At 40.5% G+C, this 25,282-nt stretch overlaps 2 protein-coding genes across 5 annotated transcripts in view; one reads left to right on the top strand and one right to left on the bottom strand.

Annotated features, from left to right (window-relative positions):
• Positions 1-648: 648 nt before the first annotated feature.
• On the top strand, positions 649-8,474 carry anp32b (acidic (leucine-rich) nuclear phosphoprotein 32 family, member B). The gene is made up of 7 exons (XM_050043898.1): positions 649-880; positions 3,258-3,407; positions 3,500-3,622; positions 4,490-4,682; positions 5,018-5,142; positions 5,250-5,316; positions 8,254-8,474. Exons 1-7 carry the CDS (start codon positions 827-829, stop codon positions 8,334-8,336), a joined length of 795 nt encoding a protein of 264 aa, XP_049899855.1. The 5' UTR covers positions 649-826; the 3' UTR covers positions 8,337-8,474.
• A 2,710-nt stretch (positions 8,475-11,184) lies between these two features.
• The window catches only part of coro2aa (coronin 2Aa), a 72,014-nt gene continuing 57,916 nt past the window's right edge, over positions 11,185-25,282 (bottom strand). For 3 of the 4 annotated variants that reach the window (XM_050043868.1, XM_050043867.1, XM_050043869.1), the window contains 6 exons: positions 24,845-24,949; positions 24,662-24,758; positions 23,423-23,535; positions 23,192-23,282; positions 21,078-21,337; positions 11,186-18,167 (listed from right to left, as the gene is read on the bottom strand). In XM_050043868.1, the coding sequence (XP_049899825.1) occupies positions 18,033-18,167; positions 21,078-21,337; positions 23,192-23,282; positions 23,423-23,535; positions 24,662-24,758; positions 24,845-24,949 (801 nt within the window). In that variant the 3' untranslated portion in view covers positions 11,186-18,032. Of the gene's footprint in view, positions 18,168-21,077; positions 21,338-23,191; positions 23,283-23,422; positions 23,536-24,661; positions 24,759-24,844; positions 24,950-25,282 lie in introns of all 4 variants that reach the window. The other variant, XM_050043870.1, reaches the window with a different exon arrangement.

Here is a 25,282-nt window from a genome sequence, read left to right on the forward strand (position 1 = left end):
GTGCCCTGCTCTCCATGTGCATATACAATGCTCTCTTTACTGCAAACCAAACACACCCCTCCTTTCTCGCAGGACGTCCAAACGGTTAAAGGAATCTGGCATTTATGAACCACAAGTACAACACAATTTATCCACTGTGCACTTTATTGATCATAACGGGCACAAAGGGTTACAGATTCATCACTGGCTGGGCTACAATTGCAAATATGCATCTGGCAAACAAAGGAAGGCAACAGGTTTAAGTGAGGATCAACACAGGAATTCCTCACCACGTTGGGTTTTCACCTTATTTACACATTGCATATGAAAATATATGAATATGACTTTAAATATATGAAACGTGGGTATCTTTTCAAGCTGTAGAACTTTAAGAGAAGCAGATAAACAAAGTTGACCATATGACCTACTTTATCGACGTCTGACTGGTTGAATGCTGTTTAGCTGCACACATATGTTCTGCATTTTTTTTTTGTGTGTAATAAATTTGACTACACAGACAAAAGCCTCTTGAATTCACTCAACATAGTACAGTAGTTTCCTTGCAGAAATAAATTGCACCATAGCACCGTTTCGGGGCAGCGTCATGTTTTGTGACTGCAATGCCTTTATAGAGGCGATGGGCGTGCTGGACGCAGATGGCGCTGTTGAGCATATATTTTGTTTCAGTCCCGTTTCCCTCCATGGTTTCTCCTCTCTCCGACTAACTTAGCGTTTGGCTCAGTTCATTATACAGTCCTATATTCTCCCTCCATTAGGGCATCTCTGCCTTTGGACTGAAGATCCCAACAAAACCCAAGAGAGAAAAGTTTTACTTTCATAGGGCAAGATGGACATGAGCAAGAGGATCCACTTGGAGCTAAGAAACAGGACACCGTCTGATGTGAGTCGTGCTTTTTTAAAACCAACCCTTAGTTTTCTGGTTAGCCTTGCTAGCCAGCTTGCTACTTTTTTGCTTTGCGAGTGACCTGTGTGGCTAACGTAATGGTGACCACATGGGCTTTAGGTTGTGTTTCTCGTTCATAATAGGGCGGAAAACACTCGCACAACAAGCTTAATCCTTTATACTGGTCTGGATTGGGCGTATGGGGGCAAGGAGAGGAGAAAAGCTATATTCAATCGTTACTTTGAAACGGCGATTCCCCCTCAGCTTGCTGGCATTATTGCAGTGCTTTAACCGTTTCGCAGCCTCCTTGGTCAGTGGTGCACACACGATCCAGCTCGACTCCCCCGTTGTACCACAATTAGTAAACTTCTTTTTACGCTGATATGTGAACACATTTGCTTCCTGCGCCGCGTTTGGCATTCACAGAGCGGTATATTTTATACAGACCTTGGTAGCCATGTTTGCTGCTAGCATAACTGCTAAAATGGGGCGCTTTTTAAAATAACACAAATGCTTTTTTTACAACTCCGAAGCCACGGTGCTGAAAATGAGTTTTTGTTACATGTTAACGGGGCCGTCGGCGATCACGAGTTATGTGCTGAAATTTCTGTGGACTACGTTAATATCAAATGGCCAGATTCAGCAGCGACAACAAAAAACAGTCGCTTGATTCACGAGTCATCCATACCTTGACCACTTAACGTTAAGCCACTGTTACTATCACCGAAAGCCAGTTGGTATTTACACGCATTGTAGCAGGTAGCCAGCCATTCCTGTTAAAGTGGGTTGTTTAAAAGCCACGTTTAAGCTGTTGCAAGTTTTTTTAAAGGGAGTGTGCAGCGGTTTATTCCCAAAAATAGCTAACACGCTCGTACAGCAGCTGCGTTACCCCCTTTTCATATCGTTGCATCCATTTGCTAAATATTGCATACTTCTTTAATGAAGTCTGGTGATCAGATGAGTCGCAGCCATTCAAGCAGCAGCAGCAGCCTAACTTAGTATTTTTGTTCCCGCCATATTACCCTCCTCGTTACACCGAGCAAAGACAACAAAATACACCTATATACATGTTAAAAAGCCCAAACACAACTGTTCTGTCGACTAGTAATGGCTGTTAAAGCTAAACTTGGCGTTGTTTGCCACTAAACGGATCGATGTGTTGGCCAGCGGCTTCATTAACCGAGCCAGCCTGCTTGAATGACACGGAGATCCAGTGCACCGCGCTTGATGCGTGGGCAGCCAAAAACTCGACGGTCGGCGTTTCCTCTCGACTCATGCACGATATAAAACTCGTTTAACATCGTTAAAATCACTTAGATAGCGTGTAAGTAGCGGTAATTACTCTTTCTAGGCAGCACTTTTTTGTCATTGAAGTGTTCAGAGAACTGCATACTGTGTCTCAGGAATCGCCATGTTGTCATTCTGTCGTCTTTGAAGCTCTGGGAGAAAGGAACTGTCTCCATCTTTGTTTTTACTAAATTTCCGTTCTCAATATATTTCCTTCGCCACTTCGACCTGAAAACGACGTCGTGCCCTGTAACAAACTGGCAATAACGGTCGTTCTCTCGACGACAAGGAATATTCCACTTCCCACCATGAAAGCTGGTTTAACGACAAAAAAAGAAAATCTGTACTAAGGGTGTATTCGCAATCCTTTCCGTTGCTGTTGGGTTGGCTAATGGCGGGCAGACAGACCTCTGTAGCTGCTCCTCTGCTGCACGGCAGCGTTTAAAAGGGGCAATGGCTAGCCTGTAGCGAGCTAGCTCACTAAAAATCATTGCATTTGTCATTAGTGACTGCATCAGCAGGCCATGGGAAGCTACTGGCTTTCTCTTCCTCGTTTCCACGAAATCACTACATTATCCGTGGTGCTCGGGTGAACGGAGCACACGGGTGTTTTTAGGTGGAGACACAGGATCCGTTTCGGTGCTTTTAGTTGAGAAATCGTGATGTTTGACGGTTGACAGCAACTTTTTTTGCAACGTTTTTGTCCGACACTGAATTGCGCAACCAGTGTTAGCTTTAACTGAGTCAAAGTAACTCCGCCTTCAGACTTGTTTTTCTAATATTTTACACCAACTACGAAATAGCTTTTAATTACTTTACACCAAGTAAAGGGCCATTTTGCTCAACAACAACACCCCCTAATAAACACATTATAATTATGCTGTTTGCCAACTTGTTTTAATGAATTTGTTCACAAAGTTATATAACTGTGTTTCAGAAATGCTATTTTATAAAACATTTTGCAATATTTTTTATTTTATTTCAACATAAATTGTAATTACAGATGAATAAAAGCAAGTGTAGTTTCACTAATTGCATTAAACTGTATTGGTTTTTAATGTAATATATTTATTTATCTATATTTCAGGTACGAGAACTCGTCCTTGACAATTGTCGATCAGCTGAAGGAAAAATCGAAGGCCTCACAGCTGAGTTTGTCAACCTGGAGTTCCTCAGTTTGATAAATGTTTGCTTAATGTCAGTTTCCAACCTGCCTAAACTAGGAAAACTCAAAAAGGTAAGAAAAATGATGTTTCACCCCGGTACCTCCTGTGCAAGTATTGTGATAAAGTGTCTGCTGTCATAACGTTTCTCTCCACCATCTTTCAGCTGGAGTTGAGTGACAACAGAATCAGCGGAGGCCTTGATGTTTTAGCAGAGAAACTCCCCAACCTCACACATCTAAACCTGAGTGGCAACAAATTGAAAGACATCAGCACATTGGAACCGTTGGTATGTTTTTCAGACATGTTAGAAGCAACACGCCACATGCCTCCAGACTGTACGCTGTGTGTTTACTCTGTCTTAGGTGGGGGCAGACATGGTGCTTTTTGTGACAGATTCATCATAATTAGACAAAGCATTTTAAATATTTAGACAAAAACTTCTATGCACACAATGTCATTAATGTAAATATGATTACAGTTAGTTAGCTGTTATTACCCCAACCCATTGCATACAAATCACATACATGTTTCTAATTCCAGCACTGCTCTGTGTATCTGTATTCAGATATCAATATTTAATCTGTTCTTGACACTAAACACACACTGCAGCTGACCCTAAGAAGAGTTCAGGAGAGATTCTCCTTATCAGTAGCACATGTATTTAATATTCACTCATATGAATTTCAAATAATGACTGGAAATTCATACAAGAACAACAACAAAAAAGTAGACCTTTGAGCAAACTGCATATAAGATTCTCCTTGTTAGGGGTGTAGGAATTTGTGATGTATTTTTTTATCTATATTCAGTCGAGAAACTTAATAGATTTAAAATAAAAATATAAAAACAAATGCAAACTCTTTTTTTTTTTTCTTGATGATCCAGATAATGATGTATCTTACAAATCAAGTTAGTTTACATTGATTGAAAAAACCTAAATCCATCATTTCCACAAAGTAGTTCTCCTTACAGTGTCCCAACACAACCAAACTTATCAGTGAAATCTCTTTGTAATTGATATTGCATATAAATATCCATTTTACAACACCTATCACCCAACCTTACACAGCACACTCACATTAGCAGCTAGTACCATAAAGTCAAGACATGCAGCAGTTTCTCATCGCAGCACCTCGCTTCATCTGATCAACAGAAAAAGCTGGATAACCTGAAGAGTTTGGACCTGTTCAACTGTGAAGTGACAAACCTGAATGACTACAGAGAGAGCGTGTTCAAGCTGCTGCCACAGCTCACCTACCTGGATGGCTACGACATGGAGGACAGGGAAGCCTCAGACTCTGACGGAGAGGTGGATGGAGACGGCGTAGATGACGACGAAGATGAAGGTGAGAAGTTTTTCCAGTATCTCGGAGGTGGCTCAAGGACACCTTACGAGACAGTTGAAAAAAGGCAGCAAAGCAGTAATATACAATAATAAATCATCATCAGTGCAGAAGTCCACAACCGCTGTAAAGATACCAACACGAGATGAATACACCGCTAAATAATATGAATACAGTTCACCCTCATCATGGCTGCCTGCCTGAACCTTTGTTTTGATTTCCATAGCAACACTATTTAATAAACTGCGCCCTTCACTTTGAACGTGGACTTTATAACTGTTGGACTTTGCATGATTCCACTCTGTGGCTGACCGGCTGTTGTTGCCTTTGTATTGCAGAGGGAGAGGAGGAGGAAGATGAGGACGGAGAGGAGGAGGACTTTGACGAGGAGGAGGAGGATGAGGAAGACGAAGAGGAGGTAGAAGGAGAAGAGGATGACGATGAGGTCAGCGGGGAAGATGAGGTAATTTAAAAACACAAAGCTCGACAGAATTATTTGGCTGAAAATCGTCTTACATGGAGTTTGGATTCCTTGTTTCTGTTTTAACTTGTACACTTTTGTCTACCAAGGAGGAAGACTTTGGTCAGGATGGGGAAGTGGATGAAGAGGATGACGATGACGATGACGATGAAGACGGTACGTACTACTTCTGTGGTTTGAACACAGTCCCACTTACATTAAAAAAATGCATTCAAGCCAAAGCACCTTGAAAACTTATTTCAACACAGTAAACTACTACTCTACGTACAACACAACAGTTCCTCAAACTCTCCGTCACAACTCCAAACTCTGGAGGAGGGCAAATAATTGTTTTATGTTTGTATGTCCTAATAGGTGGGACATTTCTTATTCTGCCCTGTACTTCAGGAGCATTAAGTATTAGGAAACTTCACAGATTTTTCATAAGCCCTTTTTAGATAGGAATTGTGCAAATTTGCAGGAAAGCCCAATCAGTCTTTTTTCAGCATTGGCAGTATAAAAACAAAATCGGGGAGTGCAGCAAAATGCCGCCTACCTACTTTTGTTTATACAGAATGCGCCTTTTTCAGGGTGATGGGGGGCGTGAGCAAGTAACAAAACGTGTAGCTCAGCGTGTGACGTAAACAGTGATGTGGGAGGGAAGCCGTGGCTGGTCAGTCCCTTGGTGATTCTCTCATAAGTCGGCCTGTTCTTCATCGTCCCCATCATTTGACAGTTAATGGCCTCTTCGTTTGCGAGGGCAAGGAGGGCGCGCAATTCCTTGTCTCCCCAGTTGCTCATCTTTACAGTGTCTGTCAGGTTTGCGTTTCCCTCTTGCTACTAGCTGTTCGCTAATTCCTGCTATCACTTGTTTCCTGTTTATCCACCGCCAGTGGCTCGCACATGCGGCGTCATCAACAGTTCCTCCCACAAGTCATCAACAGCCCCTCCCGTTGCAGAAGGCCGCCTCGGTCTGTTTAAACTAAAAGGGTTCTGCCAATATGACTACCCTACGAGGCGGAAAATTGGGCGCCTCGGATCAACTCTCCAATCTGGCTCTGTGTGTCTAAACGCTCACAGCTTGCCAGCAAAACAGCCCAACATTCACGGAAAATCTTGCAGTGTAAAAGGGGCTATAGATTGCGTTAGAGTGAATCATGCAATCTTTCTTCATTAAAAAGGCACTGAACTATTGTTGCAATGAACACTGCAGACAGAGACCAGAATCCATTGATAGTCATGTAACATAGCGACTGAACACACGACTTACCAAATCAAAAAATTTTACTGTGATTTGTATACTCTGCAGGATTTTCTTAAAAAACAATACAAAGTAATTCCTCTCAGTCATCACTGATGACCCACTGGAAGTGTGTGGTGGTGTATTTATCTGCAGAGACTCTGCTCTCTGCCTGAGTTACCTTATTGTGCTCTTATTATGCTGTGTTAGGGACATTTTTCATTTTGGGCACAGCGCACAGGTGAGGTTAGGACTGTATGAAAGGGTAGCGACCAGGTGCCAGACTCTAAGCAGCAGGCATCCAAGGAAAAGCTATGAAAATTGTAGACACATTGTTGAAAAAACACAAATAAAGTGAGGCACAAAGCTTGTTATACAACGAGCGTGAATGTTGGGTTGGCTTTCACTTTTGCTGGCAAGTGTGAATTTCCAATAACATTTAAACTAATTTCATTTACATCTTATAATTTCTTTTTGTCAAAATGAGTCAAGTTCTTCTGCGTAAAAGTTCACATTTCTGATGTTACAAATCTTTAAACCCACCACTGAACCTAATACTCTTTTTACTTTATATTTGCACTTACGTTTTGGCAAAATGTAGATTAACCTGACTCACTCTAATAACCATATTCCTATATAAAACAAGCCTCTGCATGGGACAACGTACATATACTACTTACCTTTATACTTACCTGCCTTGCTTGAACAAGAAAAGCAAACATCAGATATTATCTTGAAAAAGTCTTAAAAAGCTACTTTTTAGAATTAAAAATTAAAGGTGCAAAATAATTCTACATAGCGTCATAAAGTAGGGCCTTTAGTGGTTTTAAAGGTTGCATGACAGTGAAGTGATGTAATTTCCTGATTTTACCAGACTGCTCCAGCTGCTCAGTCATCACATCCACATTACATTGTGTAAATATTTGGTGAAAGCACCAATAATCAGCCCAATAATATCATCACAATGTCGATATGAAGGTATTTGGGTAAAAATATTGTGGTATTTGATTTTCTCTATTGCCCAGCCCTTCTCTATTATTTATTTTTATTGAATAATCAAAGGTCAATTGTCAAATGTAGGAAACAAATTGTATTTTTAACGGTATTTAAGCTGCAGCTTTTTAATAAAAGAAATGTGTGCATGGAATAGTGAGTACACGCACATATGTGGGGACCACAGCGAACTTGATAATGAATGATAAAAACTTGATATCAGGAATAATATGACACCTGCTGGTGGTTCTGCTTACTGAGGCTGCTCTGCACAGGAGAGGTTACAGGGCCTTAACAAGAGACTACCACAGTGATCATACCCATTACTGACCATTCATTATGACTAAAACAAGACACTGTACTGGGATAAATTATGTATTGTCTCTGGGGACAAAAAGATATGAGAATGTTAATTGTTTAATGCAACATCTGAGGAGTGAGGGCTGGTTAATTCCTGAAAAATGTCAATACTGAAGATCCATATCTGACACTGTTTATTTTCAGCTCCTAATCGTGTAACTTCATATCATGTAGAGACAGCAAAACATGATAGTGACCATTCTTAAACACTGCCCAGACTCCCTGAGATCCCACCAGAGGATGTCTTTAATAATGCTGAAAGATATAAGTTAATCAATGTTAAGAGCTCTGCATATGTGTTGAGATATGTAACACATAAAGATTATATCATGTTAAGATTGTAAAAAGGAAAAGCATAAATCCAGCATGCTGTGATTCCTGCATGATTAAAGGCTTGGACTGAGTCAGGCTGTTGTTTTTTGCAAATGGAATATTAGATTTGTAGTTGCTGTTGTGCTAAAATTGGAGTTTGGTGGCACCATATGACACCACATGACACAGATTTCCTCTTTGCCTCTCAGAAGCAGAAGCTCGCAAAGGCGAGAAGAGAAAGCGAGACCAAGAGGATGAGGACGACGATGACGACGACGAAGACGACGATTAAGAGCAAAACTGAAAAACGAGAGCCTACCGAGTTACCCTTCCTCCCCCACAAACCCAAACGTCCGCCCTCCTACAACTCACACCGCCTTTGTAATCCACGTCTACCCCCCCAGCTCTGAGCTCTTTTTAAGGGGCAAGACTGTACCGGATGGGTGGGCCGAGTGGAGCTGCCGCCCCCTTTTTTTCTCCCCCCTCTCCCTCATGGAACTGAGAGCCACCCAACACCCTCCACCTCACCCACCCCACGGCCCAGAGGTTCTCAGGCAGCCCAGCACTCAGCATTCCACAATTTCACTGTCGATCCCTCTTTATGTATTCCCGTGTGAGGACTTTGGGACTGGTATCTAGTTTTGGGTCTGTGCTTTTAATATTTTGTTGGATGAATTATTTTTTGTTGTTGGGTTTATTATTTCTCATTTTTTTGTCTTTTTTTTTTTTTCTGTTCCTTATTTTTTCCCAATAAAATTATTGCTATAGCAGCTGTGCAACCAGCGAGCCATGATTTTTAGTGTGGCCGCCTGTTGCACAAATCAAGGTTGTAGCTACATTTTTACTTTCTGTATGACAAAAAAAACAACTTTGTAAATAAAATGTTAACATTTTGTGCTTTTCTCTCTTCCTGCCTTGGTTTTATTGTGTCCCAAAGTCAATGTAAAGAGATGATGTGACGCCCTTGTCCACCCCTGCTATTACTCTGTGATTATGTTCTCTGCGCTGATGGTGACTGCAGACAGCAGTCCACAGGAAAGGCTTTGTTTCTAGTCTTAAAATGAGAGGGTTCGTTTTTTTATTTCTCAAGTCTGTCTTGATACAATCCTCACATGCCAATTTGTCTGTGGAAATAGTTATTAGTCACTGTAATCATTACTCCTCCATACTCTTCATGAGGAGATCTTTTCTAGTGATTCCAGTGTTGAAGATGTGGGACAAAATCCCAAGATTGCTTTCTTAAGTTTGCTTGTAAATACTTCATGAGGCCTCCGCAGTCTGACTTAATTTAATCAATACTCAATATGCAATTCCATCTGTAAATAACACAAAGCCAGATTTTTTTTAAGACTTGATGTGGCCAACTCAGACTTCCGAAGGCTAAATTTCCTGTCTACAGAATGATGACTTCACAATTTGTCCCCCATCTCTTACACTGGTCTAGGAAGGGATCACTCCAGCACCTCTATGGACAGGAAAAATAAGTACAGTGGTGGTTCCCTGCCACACTCGGCTTGATAAGCCTTTGACAAAGTGATGTCTGCTTGGAGGGCCTCTCATCACAGCCTGCGTATCTCTGTGAGCTTTGAGCAGTCAAATCTGTCCCAACTGTCTCATTTGAAGAACGTTTTCAGGGCTAAAGAGGCTAAAATGTCGAGGATTTCACAAGACAAGACATAAGTCATTTTGTATACAGCAATAATACAGTACACGTTTTGTCCTTTCCTGTCTTGTTAACCAGTAATGACCTCCTGTGACCTCTTGGAGGGGCCCGACCCCCAGATTGAGGACCAGTGGTAGTTTACCCAAACTTTGAATGACATGGTTATGTGAGTATTGTTTTAGGACAGAAGAGTTTTCCCACACAAGTTATGTAGTAGTTTGTAGCCAGGGGCGGAGCCCGACGTAAACACTTGGGGCTCAGCCCAAACCTGAGGGGGTCCTGGTGCGTGTTCCTTTGGGGAGATTTTTCCTGTTTACGGTAGCTATTATGCACTACTTTTCAAGCCATTTGAGATTACAGAATGCCAAAAAATCTGTACATCATTTTGGGATAACATAATAGTTGCAAAATCATCCTGTAGAGACGACACTATTATGTACCTGTATTTAAAGCCCTTGAGATCCCGCAACAGGGCCACAATGGAGTCTTTTCAATATGCCGGCTTTGCTTTTTTATACAGAACCAAACAACACAGGTATAATACCGCCGTAGTGTGGGAATTTAGATAGCATGCTAGAAGCAAAAGAGTTGGACAGCATGACAGCGGCGGCTTCTAGTGTGTCATATAACACATTGGCAGCGCTTTCTAAACAATAACAATGGCGTAACATGGCAATCACAATCATTTACTGTCCCTGTTTTATGGCAGCTGATCTCGACTTCTGCTCGGAGGGTAAGGAGCTTGCGGACCTCATTGTCTTCCAAATTTTGCGGACATTTTCAGTTGCTGTTCTTCTTTGAGTTAGCTGCTAACTGCTGCAAGCTGCTTTCTTAATCTCCCACTGGTGGGTCGCACACATGACATGTCATCAAATGTCACACTTGTCCCATACTGCTGGGTGACCCTTTTACACAAACATTGATTTGGCACTGTTACTACCTCCGCTGCTAGCTTAAAGGCGAGACAACTCTGTCTCCCTATTCCACAACAGAACCTTTTACACAGAATGGCGAGCATTATTTTCACTCCTGAAAAGAGGCAAAAATAATTTTCAAATTACACAACAAAGGTATAGAACTTATTTGGCATAAACAGTATTACTAATCTTGAAATATATTTGTGTTATACTAAGCAGGAGCAGAGTTCACAGAATTAATGTTTAGCTGACAAATTTAAATCCATGCTGTAATAATCTGTGCTGCTCTAATTGCAAATCAAGGACCCCCAACAAGTAAACGTGGTCTTCAATACTCTGAATAGAATATTAGGAGAACAAAAGAACATTTACTCAATTATATTAGATTTCTTTGGGGAAAAGCAGAGTAGCATAACCACAAGGGGCATATCTGCCACTGCTTGTAGCCTGTATTGTATCAACAAAACAAAATAATCATTTTTCAATCTTCTTGAACAGTGATGTCACCCTGAGACGGAGAGCACTGGTCTGTAACGCCTTTATTTTTAACATTCAGCCCAACAACAGCAGCTAAACTGCATTACAGTGCTTTTGAGGAGCAATAATTTGTTTTTAAAGGTTTTAAAGCTGCTGATCTTCTCCGGGCTGCTGCTTCTTTTGGAGCCCTTTTTTTTTTTAACTTCAAACACAAGTCAGGCAGTCGTGTACAGATGAAAAATGTTGACCGTCTACATGCTGCAGCCTGAAATACTCCAAATAGTCAACAGTTAACTGAGGAAGATACAGGGCCTGCTGTTTGTGCAACAGATATAGCTAACTCTGCTCAAATATTAATGGGTTTTAGCCACTGAGTGAAATGTTTTTATACTTTAATTTATTGTTTTAGGTAAGATAATATTCTGATCTACTAGAGAAGAGACAAACTGCATTTCCAGAAATATTCAGTTATATTTTATGTGATTAATATCTCAGAAACAATATTAAATGTAAGGGTGTAAAATCTTTTTCAGTTTTAACTTAGTACATTTAACATAATTTTAAGACATCACAATAACTGCATCAAAATGCATGCAGACCAGGCACAGTGAGGCTCATATGAACCCAGCAACAACCCTTTAATGAAATACTTTATTAAATCAGACAGTGAATTCTACAGTCGACTCCACAGCTACATTATTGCTCCAGTATATTGTAAGAAACTGTCAGAGTGTGCATGCCTTAATACCGAGAGGTCTCTGGAATGGATTGATATTGTTGTTCTCATTTGGCTTGTTGAGATGTTTTTCTGAGGACTTGGTATTGGCCACATTCATAATAGAGCAACAGAATGATGATCCATCTATTAGAAGTGTTTAGCACAGCAAAGCAATCATCGCTGCGCCACAACATTGTGGTGATTCGTTCATAAGATAACATGAAGAAAACAGCAAGAAAAAGATTTGTGAAGAAATGGCTTTCCTTTTTCATTCCACGCTGCTTATTGTTAATAATTCATACTAATGTATAACAAGTGGAGACTGAAATTATACTCTATCTGCACACGTGAGGCACTGACTGACACAGGGTGGTGCACCACAGATATCGAAGCATATGAGTGGGTATTTGTTGATCTAGCTGGCAGTGAAGTCGTTATTTTGTTGTCTTAGTATCAGCTTTGAAATAGGAACATGTCACCAAAACTACAAACATCGAATTAAAGTAAGTCATTCATAAATTTAAAGGGATACTCCAACAATTTAGTGCTGCACTTGAATTAAGCTGGTGACCTCAAAAAGTTAGTGGTCATAATATCCTTTTGGTCCCAATTTCTGAAATGCTGCATCCTACATTTCCCACAATGCACCCAATAGTGTATTTTTGGTGAGACCCTCCCTAACTGGCAAACAGTCATGTCTTTAAAAATCCATACAACCAGTTTGTTACAGAGGCTTACTGTTTAAAGAAGACAGAGGACATTATTCAACTTTTATGACAGCCTGAGGAGTTCTCATAGCATTCTTCCCCTTACAAATGAAAGTTGAAATTATACCCTATAAAACTCACCCTCACTTGATTCAGTACAATCAGAGGTTTTGCCTCCACAGCCTGACCTGCTCTGGTATCACAGGGGCCAGTTTCACAAAGGCTTGGATCTGACTAATGGACTTACTGAGACTTCAGATAGACGCTGAAATTCATGAGTTGCTCAAAGCTGTCTATTTTGTGAATTGTGGGTAAACTAGGACTTTTTTTCCTCGCTAAAAAACATGGCTGACTGAGCAGCTGTGCCAAACCCACTCATCTCTCTTCGCTCCAACAGAAAATGTTTGCCTTCTGGAGAAATTCAACAGTTACAAACCGTTACAAGAACACAGAAAAGACTTACAAACATGGCAAAAGATGCAAAGAAAGAGATGTCCAAAAGGAAAGAAAAACTCAAAATCAGGTGAAACACCTGGGCAACAGTATGCACCGTTCGGCTACGTTTTTTGGGTTGAACATGTTTCCTTGAAATGGTGTGAATGGTCTTTGAGGTATATTTCCTCTTGTTTGGTGGGTGTGTCAGAGGTGTTACCCAATTGGCAGTGACCAAATTCTAATAGATTTTACTTACTGTATGGACTATTTTTGTTTTTATTTCACACGTTCTTTGGCTAAGTAACATGTTTCCCATTCCAGTAAAGCCCCTTTGAATTGAATTAATGCCACCATATTAACTGGCAGTGCGCCTGATTAACACAACAAGGTATTCATGTGCTACCGTTTCCATTTAAATAAACAATTGCTACATTTTTTTGAGGCTGATCGCAGCCCTGGTTTGTGCCACTGTTAAGTGGGAGTAGCATGACTTTTGAACTAACTAACTAATCTAAGAGTAAGTCAAGACTGGCCTTACCCAACAGACCAGTCTAAAATATCCTCGTGAAACCTGCCCCAGTAGCGCCTCTACTTGTGTTACTGTTTCACTACTTTGGCATTATCCTGTTATTAATGTGTAAAATTGTTGGAATGCCCCTTTAACAAGACTGAATAGCTCACGTTATTCCAAAATATGAATCGGCAGTATATGAATTAACAATACCTGAGTGCTTAAAGGTTCTGCACACCCATGGTCCACCCACACAGATGTTTAAAAGCCTTCTCACTGGGACTGTAAAGACAGTTTGATTGTCAGCCAGTAAGTGGAAACACCTGTGTGTGGGTGTACGGGGCTTTTAACAGGAATATTCCTGAGGTATATTATTCTCAGAGGTTTAAGCTACAATAGGCTAGAATAGAAACATTGGAGTTTAAATGATTAATTAGTCGATCATTAATCAGAAACTATTTTGAGTAAGTAAGCTTCACAACCCAACATTTCCCTTTTATTTATTTAGTTTAACAAGGTTGCACATGCTACCTACCTGGATGGCTAACTGGCTAAGTAGATAGCATGTGTAGCACCTAGTTAAGCCAAACTTAGAAGCTACAGAAGTTTGCTGACTGTGCCTGTTAAATTACAGCAGAAGCCTCTAGTTGGGTGATTCAGAATTATATTAGTATTGTTGTTGCTCTAGCTAACAGGAGCTGGCTGGCTTTGTTTGGTAGCAACTGTTGAGCTTGAAAGCTTAAAGGTCTAGTGTGTGGAGTTTAGTGGCATCTAGTGGTGAGGTTGCAGATTGCAGCCAGCTGAAACTTCTCCAGTCTGCCAAGCGTGTAGGAGAACTATAGTGGCCGAGGCAAAACCGTGAATGGGGCTATCTAGAGACAGTGTTAAGTTTGTCCATTTTGGGCTACTGTTGAAAGAGGCGGGAGGAGGACCTGTTCCATATGTAGATATAAACGGTTCATTTTAAGGTAATAAAATCACATAGATTGTAATTATTTACTAATGAAAACATAGTAATCAATATTCTATTCAATTTCTGTCAATATATCCCTTTAAATCCCTCACACTGACTGGACCTTTAAGAGGCAGAGATAATTGAAATATGACGTTATGAAATAATGAAAATAATAATAATAAATGATGAAATAATAATAAATATGAAATGCGTTATTAGAAAAAACACGTTAAAAAATGCGTTATTAGAAAAAACTGTCACACTAAAATTAAAAAAAGACTTTTGAAAATAACATGTCTATAATTAAATCAAAACTATATCCAATACAACGGTTATGAAAAATGATCATGAAATAACATTTCACAATAATTAGTTAATTTTAATAATTTCTTTAAGGATTTTTTTATTACACCGATTATTCATATGGTTATTTTAAAATCTTTTTATTTATATGTTATTAAACATTTCGATAGTGTGTGATATAACACAATCTGCTGTTGACAGTTCAGTCACTATAAAACAGTGCTGAATAAACGGGCCCAAAAATGGCAGCTGCTTTGTTATTTAGCTAGAGATGTGCAGTATTTATTTGTGGTATAAACTGCATCAAGCATTGAATTCCCAAGTTAACCAATGATTGTTCTTTAGATGCACAGTGTTGGCAGACATTTTAAACAATCATTTGTCATTTGCATTTCCAGGCAGACTTTTGAGAGGCAGGACATTTATAAAAAAAAAAATACAAATAAAATATTTTTTCGGATGGGGAAAAATCTCTTTGTATAAACGCTGGTTGGAATGGCTCTGCAAGTACAATCAGTCACCTTCAACTGTTGTGATGTGATCAAACAGCCAAATCAGTCCTTGAACAACTCCACTGACCGACTGTAAAAACAGCAGTGCACTGTGGGAATGTGTTGAGACTCGTCCACCAGCAGCAGTGGTGGTTTAGAGTTTAAACTGGCCGGGGCGTAGCTGCTCCTGGACAAAAGTCAGCCAGAGATGAAGCTGTGCTGGAACTGTCTCTGCCAGAGGTCAAAAGGTTCACAATTGTATTGAGGCCAGTGTGTCTGTATGTGTGTGGGTTGGTGTGGCAGTTTCCATTTGTTACATCTTTGACGAGTGGTAATAAAATGTAAGCCAAATCTGGAATATCATTATGGTGCTTGTGCCTCTGACTACATAAACACAGGCATGCATGATAGTTTGTGCTGTATCTGAGTGGTTATGGTAGGGTGTACAGCTATGTTGTTTGTGTTGCCTAATATCTGCAAGCGCTTCAGTAACATGGATGCATATTTACATGCCAATCAGAGAACTGACGCTCTCAACATACAGGTGAGAGACGAGGGAATGTTTGAATTCTTAACGCGACATATATGAGAAACTGGTCTGACAGCACCATGGGAAAAACTGAACATCATTGAGGACTTCCTTGAGAGAAAACACATTTCTATATGCCATTAGGATTACTGACTGCTCGGTGTGAATTTGTGTACATTTTACAGTTACGTAAGTCTTTGCGGTTGCATTGACAGATCATCAAAGCTAAGCATTCAAAAAAATTAATGAGTTCTCTGTCACATGTAAGTAAAATGTTCATATTAAGGGATGAAGTCTCCCTGTTGAGCTCACTTCTGTTCCACGAGCCTCGTCCAGGCTTTGTCATTACACTTGAAATGAAGTGAAGAGGTTTCTAACAAAGCTGAAACATCATACTGGGAATCTCTCTATCCATCTCCTTGTCCAATTAGGATTTATCAGCCCTGTTGATTTAAAATTGATCTTATGTCTTCTTGACTTTGGTAACAGCAGTTATTAAAATCAATCTCTACTCAAGGTCCACTTACTTCCAAAATTCATCTACTTATGAAAACTGTTTAAAGCTCTAGAACAAGCGAGTAATAGACCTTGAGTGTAGGCTGCTTTTTAAACTGTAAATTAACTCTAAGTAGGGCTCGGTATTGGTACTTGATTCCAATTAAGATATCGATCAAAATAACCCAGTACCAAGTAGTACTGAAACGGCTCCAGTCAAACAATGTATGAATTTGATCTTGCACCAGAGGTCTGATCCTGGACTGTCCTGACTCTGCAGACTGTCTGTTGTTGCCATCTCCGATCCCGCACTCATCCCAGCAAATGGTCAGTTCAACGTCTGCCCGGTTAGTACAATCTAAAGGCCCTGACACACCAAGTTGAAAGTTGGCCGTCGGTCAATGTTAGGCCATCGGTGAGTGTCTATTGCCCTAATAGATGCGGTGTGTCCTGCACTGCTGGCCCTAATTGTCGCGGCCGGCTTTTTTCCCACCAACTCATCAAGTTGAATCAGCGACGGCAGAGCCCATCCATGAATCACTCAGATCAAAAGCTCGGCTCAGTGTATGTCTTTATGACGCTTTGAGCACCACAAGCAGAGTGCGGTCTAATTCCATTACATTAGAGAGAAGGCAGAAATCTCTACAACACTCAAAAAAATATGTATTTTTGATTTTGGGGTGAACTGTCCCCTTAAAATACGAGTAGAAACCCCCAGTGTCATGTTTCAGGTTTCTCAGGTTTTTACAATAAAACCACCGTCTTGAAGAAAACACATTCAGGACTCGTGGAACACAAACTAACCCAGAGGTGGTGCAGGACTGTGGCTCTGCAATGGCTTTAAACTGTTTCTTCACAGTGACTCCACATCAGGAAAAATTAAAGCAGGCTTTCCGTCCTTTTTAAAACAGTTTGCGTGCTGTATTTTCCAAAATTACAATCGCGAATTCAAGTACTTGATTAAATTGAATTTTTTTTTCTTTGACTGTATTTTAAAATAAATAAAAAAATTAAGAACTGCTACATGGCATCAGTTACAGAAATGGCTTACACAATAGCTGCTGAGAAACGGATTGATTTGTCACCAATTTTCCAGTCATTCAAAACTAAAAACAAAAATGTAGCTCAACAGAACGAATGAACACAGCTGGGATCACGATACTGTCATTCATTTAGATCGCTCTCATTCAAGCACACATACATTAAAATACCACAGCCATCTCCACTTACAGTAGTTTAAATATTGAAAAAACAAAACAAAAAAACAATCACCAAGCATAGAAAATAAATCCAGCGTTATCGTACAATCACACAGGATGTCTGCTCCAGCCCTGCAACAACTTTCAAACAGCACGCAGACAGCCACATCATTCAGTCAAGACAGGCACAGACATCCTTTTTATCTCTCAGCTACAAAGAGCATAAAAAAGCTAAAAATTACAATAACTTGCATAGCTGTGAAGCATAAAAAATAAAAGGGGTAAGGGTCAACAGGTGCAAAGAGTTTAAAATCATGTTACAGCTGGGTGAGACTCCGTGTCTGAGTGTATGTACACCAACAAAGAATATGTGCACCCTGTGTGAAACTGACAGACAGAAAGAAAACACAAAGTCGAGGTTGAAATCACCCCCGTGTGTGCGGTGAGTATGGTGGGCTCATTAGAGGAGAAGAGGTGAGTCAGGACCCTAAGAAGAGGTGTGGTGGTTTGAAGACGGGGTTAAGTTTGTACAGTAATGCATGTGTTCCCACGAGGGGGTGAAGGTGAGGTCGTGGCTCGGGGCAAGTCTTAAAGTGAGTGAGTCTGGGAGTTTTTGATGTTCTTAATCTCCAGCTCCAGCTGTTTGATGCGGACGTCCCTCTGGCTCAGGAGGTCCCTCAACCGTCGGATTTCCTCCTGCTGCTTGTGGAACTTCAGACGCAGCTGCGGATGAAACACATGCACAATATAGTGGAATATATCAGGGGTTTAATTTACACCAGATACGGAGGAGACACGTACACTGTTTAAGTACTCTTACTGCTTCAGTTTCAGTTGAATGTACTAATTAAGAAGGCAAACCAACACCTACTCTTTGTTAAGGAAGCTGAGGAGTTTCAATCAATCATGAAATTATTCTATTCTGCTTTTATTGAGTCCGTTTCTTTTAACATTGTCAAGAACAAGTTGGAGAAGGTGGTCAAGTTGTGCTGTAAGATCAGTGGTGTTACTTTAAATAACCATCAGCATCTGTATGAAGAGAGGGCCACCTCTAAAGCTCAGTCTTTTGTCTCTCAACAGGGTGGAGGTTTTGCTTCGCTAAACATAGCACTAAGCGGCACAGATTGTCCTTCGTCTCGTCTGCTAATGCTTATCTTAACCAGCAGTGACCACTAATTGTCCATGACTTACCCCTGACAGTGTGAGATACTGGATTCTATGTGTTTGTATTGTTGTACTCATGACTACTGTATGTGTCCCAAATTGCCCCTTGGGGACATTAAACCTTACCTTACATTACTAAAATCTCTCTGAACCGTTTCCTCTCACCATCTAGTCTCACGTGACCAGCCTCCCTTACTTCAGAATGGGAGTCTGGGGACATTCGCCTTTCGTTTTGTAATAGAAATGGGCGGGGATATCCAGACCAAGTGACAGCGTTGCCATAGGTACGGCACGCTGTAAATCCTTAATTTCTCCAATCTTGTGGACGTTGCAGCTCTGCAATATAGCTGAATCAAATGAAATCATATCCATTTTAATCTCTTCTTGCGATGCACTGAACACTTCCTTTTCTGTTGTACTACAGACAACAATTCAGGGAACAGCAATTCCGGTGTAGGCGGGTGTAAGGCAAAGCTAATCAGCCGTTGGTCGAGGAAGTACAGAAGTACACGGATTTGGATCCAGTCACATCACTGCCGCTGGGAGCCAGCGCTAGTTCTATTACAACTTTCCTATGGGAATGTCCACAGACGACAGAGTCAGCCAGCGTGCTGACATCATCAGCGTCTGTGTAAGAGACTACTCACCATCCAACTGTCATAATCCGGTTAATGCTGATAAAGGATGGGTATCAAGAACCAGTACAAATTTAATATCAGTTCCTGACTGGTCAGTCCTGAAATAAGTAAACTCTGAGACAAACAGTGCTGCTATTGGCATCCTCATAAACCCTCTTGATTCTTCCAGGAGACTCTCGTTTGTCATTACCCTCGCACAGTTTCTTCCCAGGGTCACAATTCGCCTGTATTTCTCCCAATTTACGACACATTTCCACACCTTTTTTTGCTTCTCATTATCAGAACCTGTTACTGACACTGTACAGCATCAAAAAGCCCTACGTCTTAGCCATACAGTTGCACCAAATGACATTCCTTGGCAAACACGTGATGCGGAAGTAAGCTGCTTGCGCCTTTTTATGCGCCTTGTCGCCACGTTTAACTATGATAAGCATGTCTAGATGGCCATAATTGGTTTGTGAACTGCTGTTTTGAAGCCTCCAGTTTGGCATTTTGGCCGTCGCCATCTTAAATTTCTCCAACCAGACATGCAAATATTTGGACACGAGGGTGGAGCTGTAGAGGTGCAAGGGGTATGCCAGAGATTTAAGCAAGTTTACACCACAGGGGTGAATTATTCTGTATTTTTTCATGAGAATAAAAAGTAAAATTAAAAGTATTTAACATAAAAATGCTGTTGCAGTGTACTTACTGTTTTGTTACCAATATACAGGAAACAAAGTCTCTGAAACTCACATGTTTCTGGGGGAGGACCCTCAAACCACACAGTTTTGGTTTTCAAAATACTCCCTATTTTTAAGGTCTCACGTCTCAAGGTTGCTAAGTATGGCTGTCGGTATTTGCGTACTGGTGATTCATTCTAACATAGCTGGCATTTTAAAATTCCTTACTGTCCCCTAATGATGACAAAGATGTGTCAGGTGATTATGTTTAACATTACGTAGCTACATGTTTACACTCTGCGTTCTTCAGTCATGGCTCAAAAGTGCAAGCTCACTTTATGAATGTTATTTTTCTATTGTTATCTATTTCGGTAAGCTCCAGAAAAGCGCTAGGCCTGCTGTAGTTTTTAGCAAACATCACTCAAACAGCAGTAGACAGTCGACACGAAATAAACTGCAGGGCCTGTGTTTATTGTAATGAAGGAACCGTGACACACACATGTATTATTTTAGTCGACAGTGGATACAGAGCAATAAAATTTATCAGTCTCTGCATACAGAGACAATACTTAAGTAGGATTAGTTTAATGTTGGTTTTGGTCTTTTCATGGGATTTATTGTCAATAACAAAAATATAGAACATCACCGGCCTTATCCTTAAGCTTTCTGAGCAGCAGCTGGTACGTAGTGGGCTTTTTTTACCCCAGGTTTTGCCCCTCAGGCCACACAGAGACTGCTCTGACCTGATTGGTGGAGCTTGTTTACGCAGCCTGACAGGACTAAAAATAAGTACTCAGCCTCCTCTTCATGTTTATTGGAAAAAAAATCATTAAATTCAAGTTTTTATTTACTGCTGACAGTGTAATTGTATTATTTTAATTAAAAGAGGCCAATTAAACATCAATCAAAGTGACAACTATTTGATTAGATTTTTATTTAAGTCTTGACATTCTTTATTAATTAATTCTATTTTAATTTTGTGGTTAGAAAACAGTTTTATCTCAGTCAGTAATTTTCAGGGTTAGTGCATTAACAATATAAAAGTTTAGGCCACATTTCTAATTCTTTAGTTGGACTTATGAAATTATTTATTTCGTCATAAATAAATAACACTGACATGGTTTTAAAAAAATTGTGTACAAACAGCAGGATATAAAATCATCAAATACCTCATTCTCTGTCTTGGGTGGAGAGCAAAGTGTGAAGTCTTCCCCGTTGCTAACAGGTGTCCGACCCCTGTCGTCCCCTGTATCGCTGCTGTCCTCCTTGCCATCTTTGGTTCCCAGTTGGTCCTGAATGTACGCCACCTGCAGCATGCCCGGTCTGTTGTTAGACCTGCGAGTGTCCTGCGAGATTCCAGTCACCTTGCTCATCTCTGAGTACGACTCTGCTACTTGACTTCCAGGCTTCAGAGACATCAGCACCGGACCTGGAAGACAAAGAGAGAGACAAGAGGACGGAGATGAGCTGAATGATCCTGAGAAAATGTTCTCAGTGATTAAATCTGATGAATTATTATTGTGTGTGAAGGGGGGAGAGAGAGAGGGGTAATGACATGCAGCAAAGGGCCACAGGCTGGAGTCGAACCCAGACCGCTGCGGCAACAGCCTTGTACATGGGGCGCCTGCTCTATCCACTTAGCCACCGACGCCCCGCAATAAGAGGTGAGTTCCTGCTGGGCGGTGCGATGGACCCATGTGAATGATGCAGAATACGCAAATGAAACGGCACGAATGAAGTGAGTTGCACAATTTTGTGTCACGCTTATTCACAAGAGTTGAAAAAAAAAAGAACCAATTCACGCTGCAAGCCAATCAGCAATGAGATGCTCCGGGGACATAAGGCGCTGATGACATACCGATGGAATTTCATTCGTCAATTCAGCGATTTCACGCGCATTTGACGTAAGTTATTTGTGCATATGAAGCGAGTCAACACAAAATATTCTGCCATTCAAAATTCATTTTTTTGTGTGGACACAACATAAGTGACTAATGCCAACAATTATTTTTTAAACTGGTCCAGTATTGAGCGAGAGTGCTGTGGCCAGCAGCTGCAAAACAGTCTACAATGTAACCACGAGGAAGAATTATGCACCGTTAATTTAGGTCCTCTAAAAGTTCTTGTTTTTGCCACTGACAGGCTCATATCATTATTCTTAGTGTTTGACAACTTATGGAGAGGATCCCTACAAAGATAGAGTAAGATCCTTTTTGTTTAACTGAAAACAGCCCCAAAATCGCCACTTAACTGCATTTAAATAAACAATAATTTTATCATGATAAAACACACTTCATTCTAAGTCCACAGAAACAAAATAAAACTCACAAAACAGCCTTGGTTTGTCTTTTCACTATTTTAACAATCACCAGCTCTGGCTTGGTTGAAACAAACCCCTCACTCAAACAGTTAAATGTGAAAATATGCTGGCTCTATACACGCTAAAATTACAGTTTATTTCAATGGAGTCTGGTGACGATTCTGGGGCTGTTCCTGGTTAAACAAAAGAAAATCTTACTCTTTCACATAAAGGTCGATCTCTGTAGGGTCCTTTCATAATGTTGTCAGACACTGAGAATAACAATCTGAGCCTGTCAGCAACAAAAATTAGCACTTTCAGTGGGCATACATTGACGATTCATAATTGCCCTAAGTGGTTCGCGGATTCTGGCTGCAGCCCTGTCACTCAATACTTGACCAATTTCAAAAACTGTTGTGCCTATTAGTCAATAAGATACAAAGACATGGGAAAATAGGGTCCAGGTTGAAAAACACCAATGCTACCTTTTAAGGTACTACCAGTAGATCTTTAATCTACCAATAGATGAGCTACTATAGAACTAAAACAGTGAAGAAAAGTTGTAAATTAAAGTATGTACTCAGAATATAGGGCTGGGCAACCATTTGATTGTATCATAAATTGACTATTGTATTGTGATGATAAAAATATCTGTTGACAAAATCAAAATGAAAAGAAGTTTTTAATAATGTGAAGAGTTTTATTAAATGTTATACACAGTAGGGGAGAAAATTAAATGTATGTAACATGAGTTTGTATTTTTTACATAACATAATTTGGATTCATTTTGCCTGTACTGACCGTCTCAATACCAAATCATTTCTCCCGTATTTCACCACCCAGCCCTGCTTGTATTTGCTTTTCTTTTTAGGTATATTTGGACCCTTATTATGATTTAGTTTGGAGCAGTCCACCACCAGACTGTTAAATCCCTCAGCAGCTTGCCAACATATACAAATGTCTCACACACACATTAATTCTGACCTTTATCGATGCCGCTGAGCCACTCGTCTGCAGACAAAGCAGGTTTGTTACCCGCCGTCATTGGATAAATGTCTTCTTGGTATGACTCCGACTGGAAATACATACACAACACATATAAACACATGTACACAGACACTAAATTAGATCTCCGTAATACATTACGGTAAAATTGGGTGCATTTATTTTATATGCTGTGGTGCTTGTGGTTTGTGTGGATCGATGTTCTCTCACCCTGCGGGGTACGATCATGGAAAGAGGCTCAATGAGACTCTTGATTGTCACCAGTTTGTAGAACCTGAACACCTCACAGGAGCTCACATCCAGACCTCTCTTTGGCATCACGCCTACAGGAAGACACACAGGCCGAGGATATGATGTACGTTACTATCTTTGGTTGTATTTTTATGAGCATTGAAGTGGAAACAAGCAACTTTACAACGAGGCAAATACAGTCACAGCAGCCCTGCACAGGTCAGGTGTACACAGGGGCATCTCTAAGATTTGACGACAGATAGAGCCCAGTCCTCTGTTGCCCCTCCAGCACTTTTTTTTCAATAAACAAGCTGACCAGATGTGGCCTATGGGCTGCAGGTTGAGTATCACTGATGTAGAGTTAAGTGCTGTTCATTTTGCAATATGCAGAAGTGTTAAAAGCCCTTTAACAACTGCACATATATGTTCATATTGTAATGGAAAATTCAAAGGTGGCAAAGTAGGACCACACTCACCCTGAGCAGTAAAGAAATTATCGGCTTTTTAACCCTTTTAACACCCACTTCAATTAAAATATATTGATCATTAGACCTTCACAATGAATCTGGAATTAATTTCTAAATGATCGATTATATTTTCGGACTCCTTTGAAGTTGGGGAACACCATATTTTTAAGGTTTCAGTTGTGTACTCTGCTGTGCTTTGAACCTGGACTTGTTTTTACAACAAAATGTTCTTTTAGAAATGACCTCAATGCCCGAATATATCTGATCTATTGATACATTTATTACATGTTGAGCCTGCAAACATTTCTCGTGGTGAAACAGTGGCTTTTATCTCAGTTGTGTCTCTGTATCTTAGCAGCAAAGAGCTGCTGCTGTTCAGTTCCATAAAAAACTACCAGTAATACTGGTTTCTTAACTGTGTCTGAACATCTTCCATCCGACAATATTCTTGAGTTTAAAGTCTAAAAGATAAGTGCATGTCTGTCTGTCTGCTTGTCACTTTAAATGACCTACGACTTCGCTGTGATCAGCTGGTTTGCCTATTCAAATATTGCAGGGTTATTTGCACAGCAGCTTTGCTTACAGGTGCTGTCGAGTCAGTACGGTCAGGACGCAGTCAGAGACTCCCAACAGACGCATTTTACACACATACCAGTGAGAAAATAGTTAAATGAGACCTCACACATACTGAGGTTTGATTAAAAATAAAGTACACAGTAGCAGTGTATTTGTGTGTGTGTGTGTTTCTTACCCACTCCTTTCTGAGGTAGGTGCGAGCGGTACTCTGTTAGGTAGTGTATATACGGTTTCTCTGAGCTGATCTCATAGTACCTGATATTTCCGTCACCCTGACAGAGACAAGAGAAGTCTTTATAACAATAATATTACAATATATGAATGTATGGACACTTTCTGCTTACTTTCAGACACCCACCTTCCCAGCAAGGTAGAGCATGTGTGTGTCAGGGTCATAGAAAGGAAAAAGTACTCCAGATGAACCGTCCAGGTTCTCCTCTAACAAAGGCACAGACAGATCGTCCTACAAAGACACACACACAGATAAAAAAAAAACACATTTAAGCACCAGTAACATGGACACCATTCCCTATCATCAAAACACTCAGTCATTTAAATCCACTTCTATATAAGAAGCACTCTCCAGTGCTGAATTAAAAACACTGAGTGCTCCCTAATCCGTGCCTCGGCTATAATCTTCTACCCATGATACACACACATACACACACACACACACATCAAAACACACCAAAGTTCACCAGTTTGTCCACTAGATGGCAGAGCTGTGTGACAGAGAGAGTTTCCTCTTAATGTTGAGCAGCATCTCAGACATGAGATCACACAGACGGGTGGAAGA

The sequence above is a fragment of the Epinephelus moara genome, chromosome 5 (genome assembly GCF_006386435.1).
Source record: "Epinephelus moara isolate mb chromosome 5, YSFRI_EMoa_1.0, whole genome shotgun sequence".
NCBI classification, from domain to species: Eukaryota; Metazoa; Chordata; class Actinopteri; order Perciformes; family Serranidae; genus Epinephelus; species Epinephelus moara.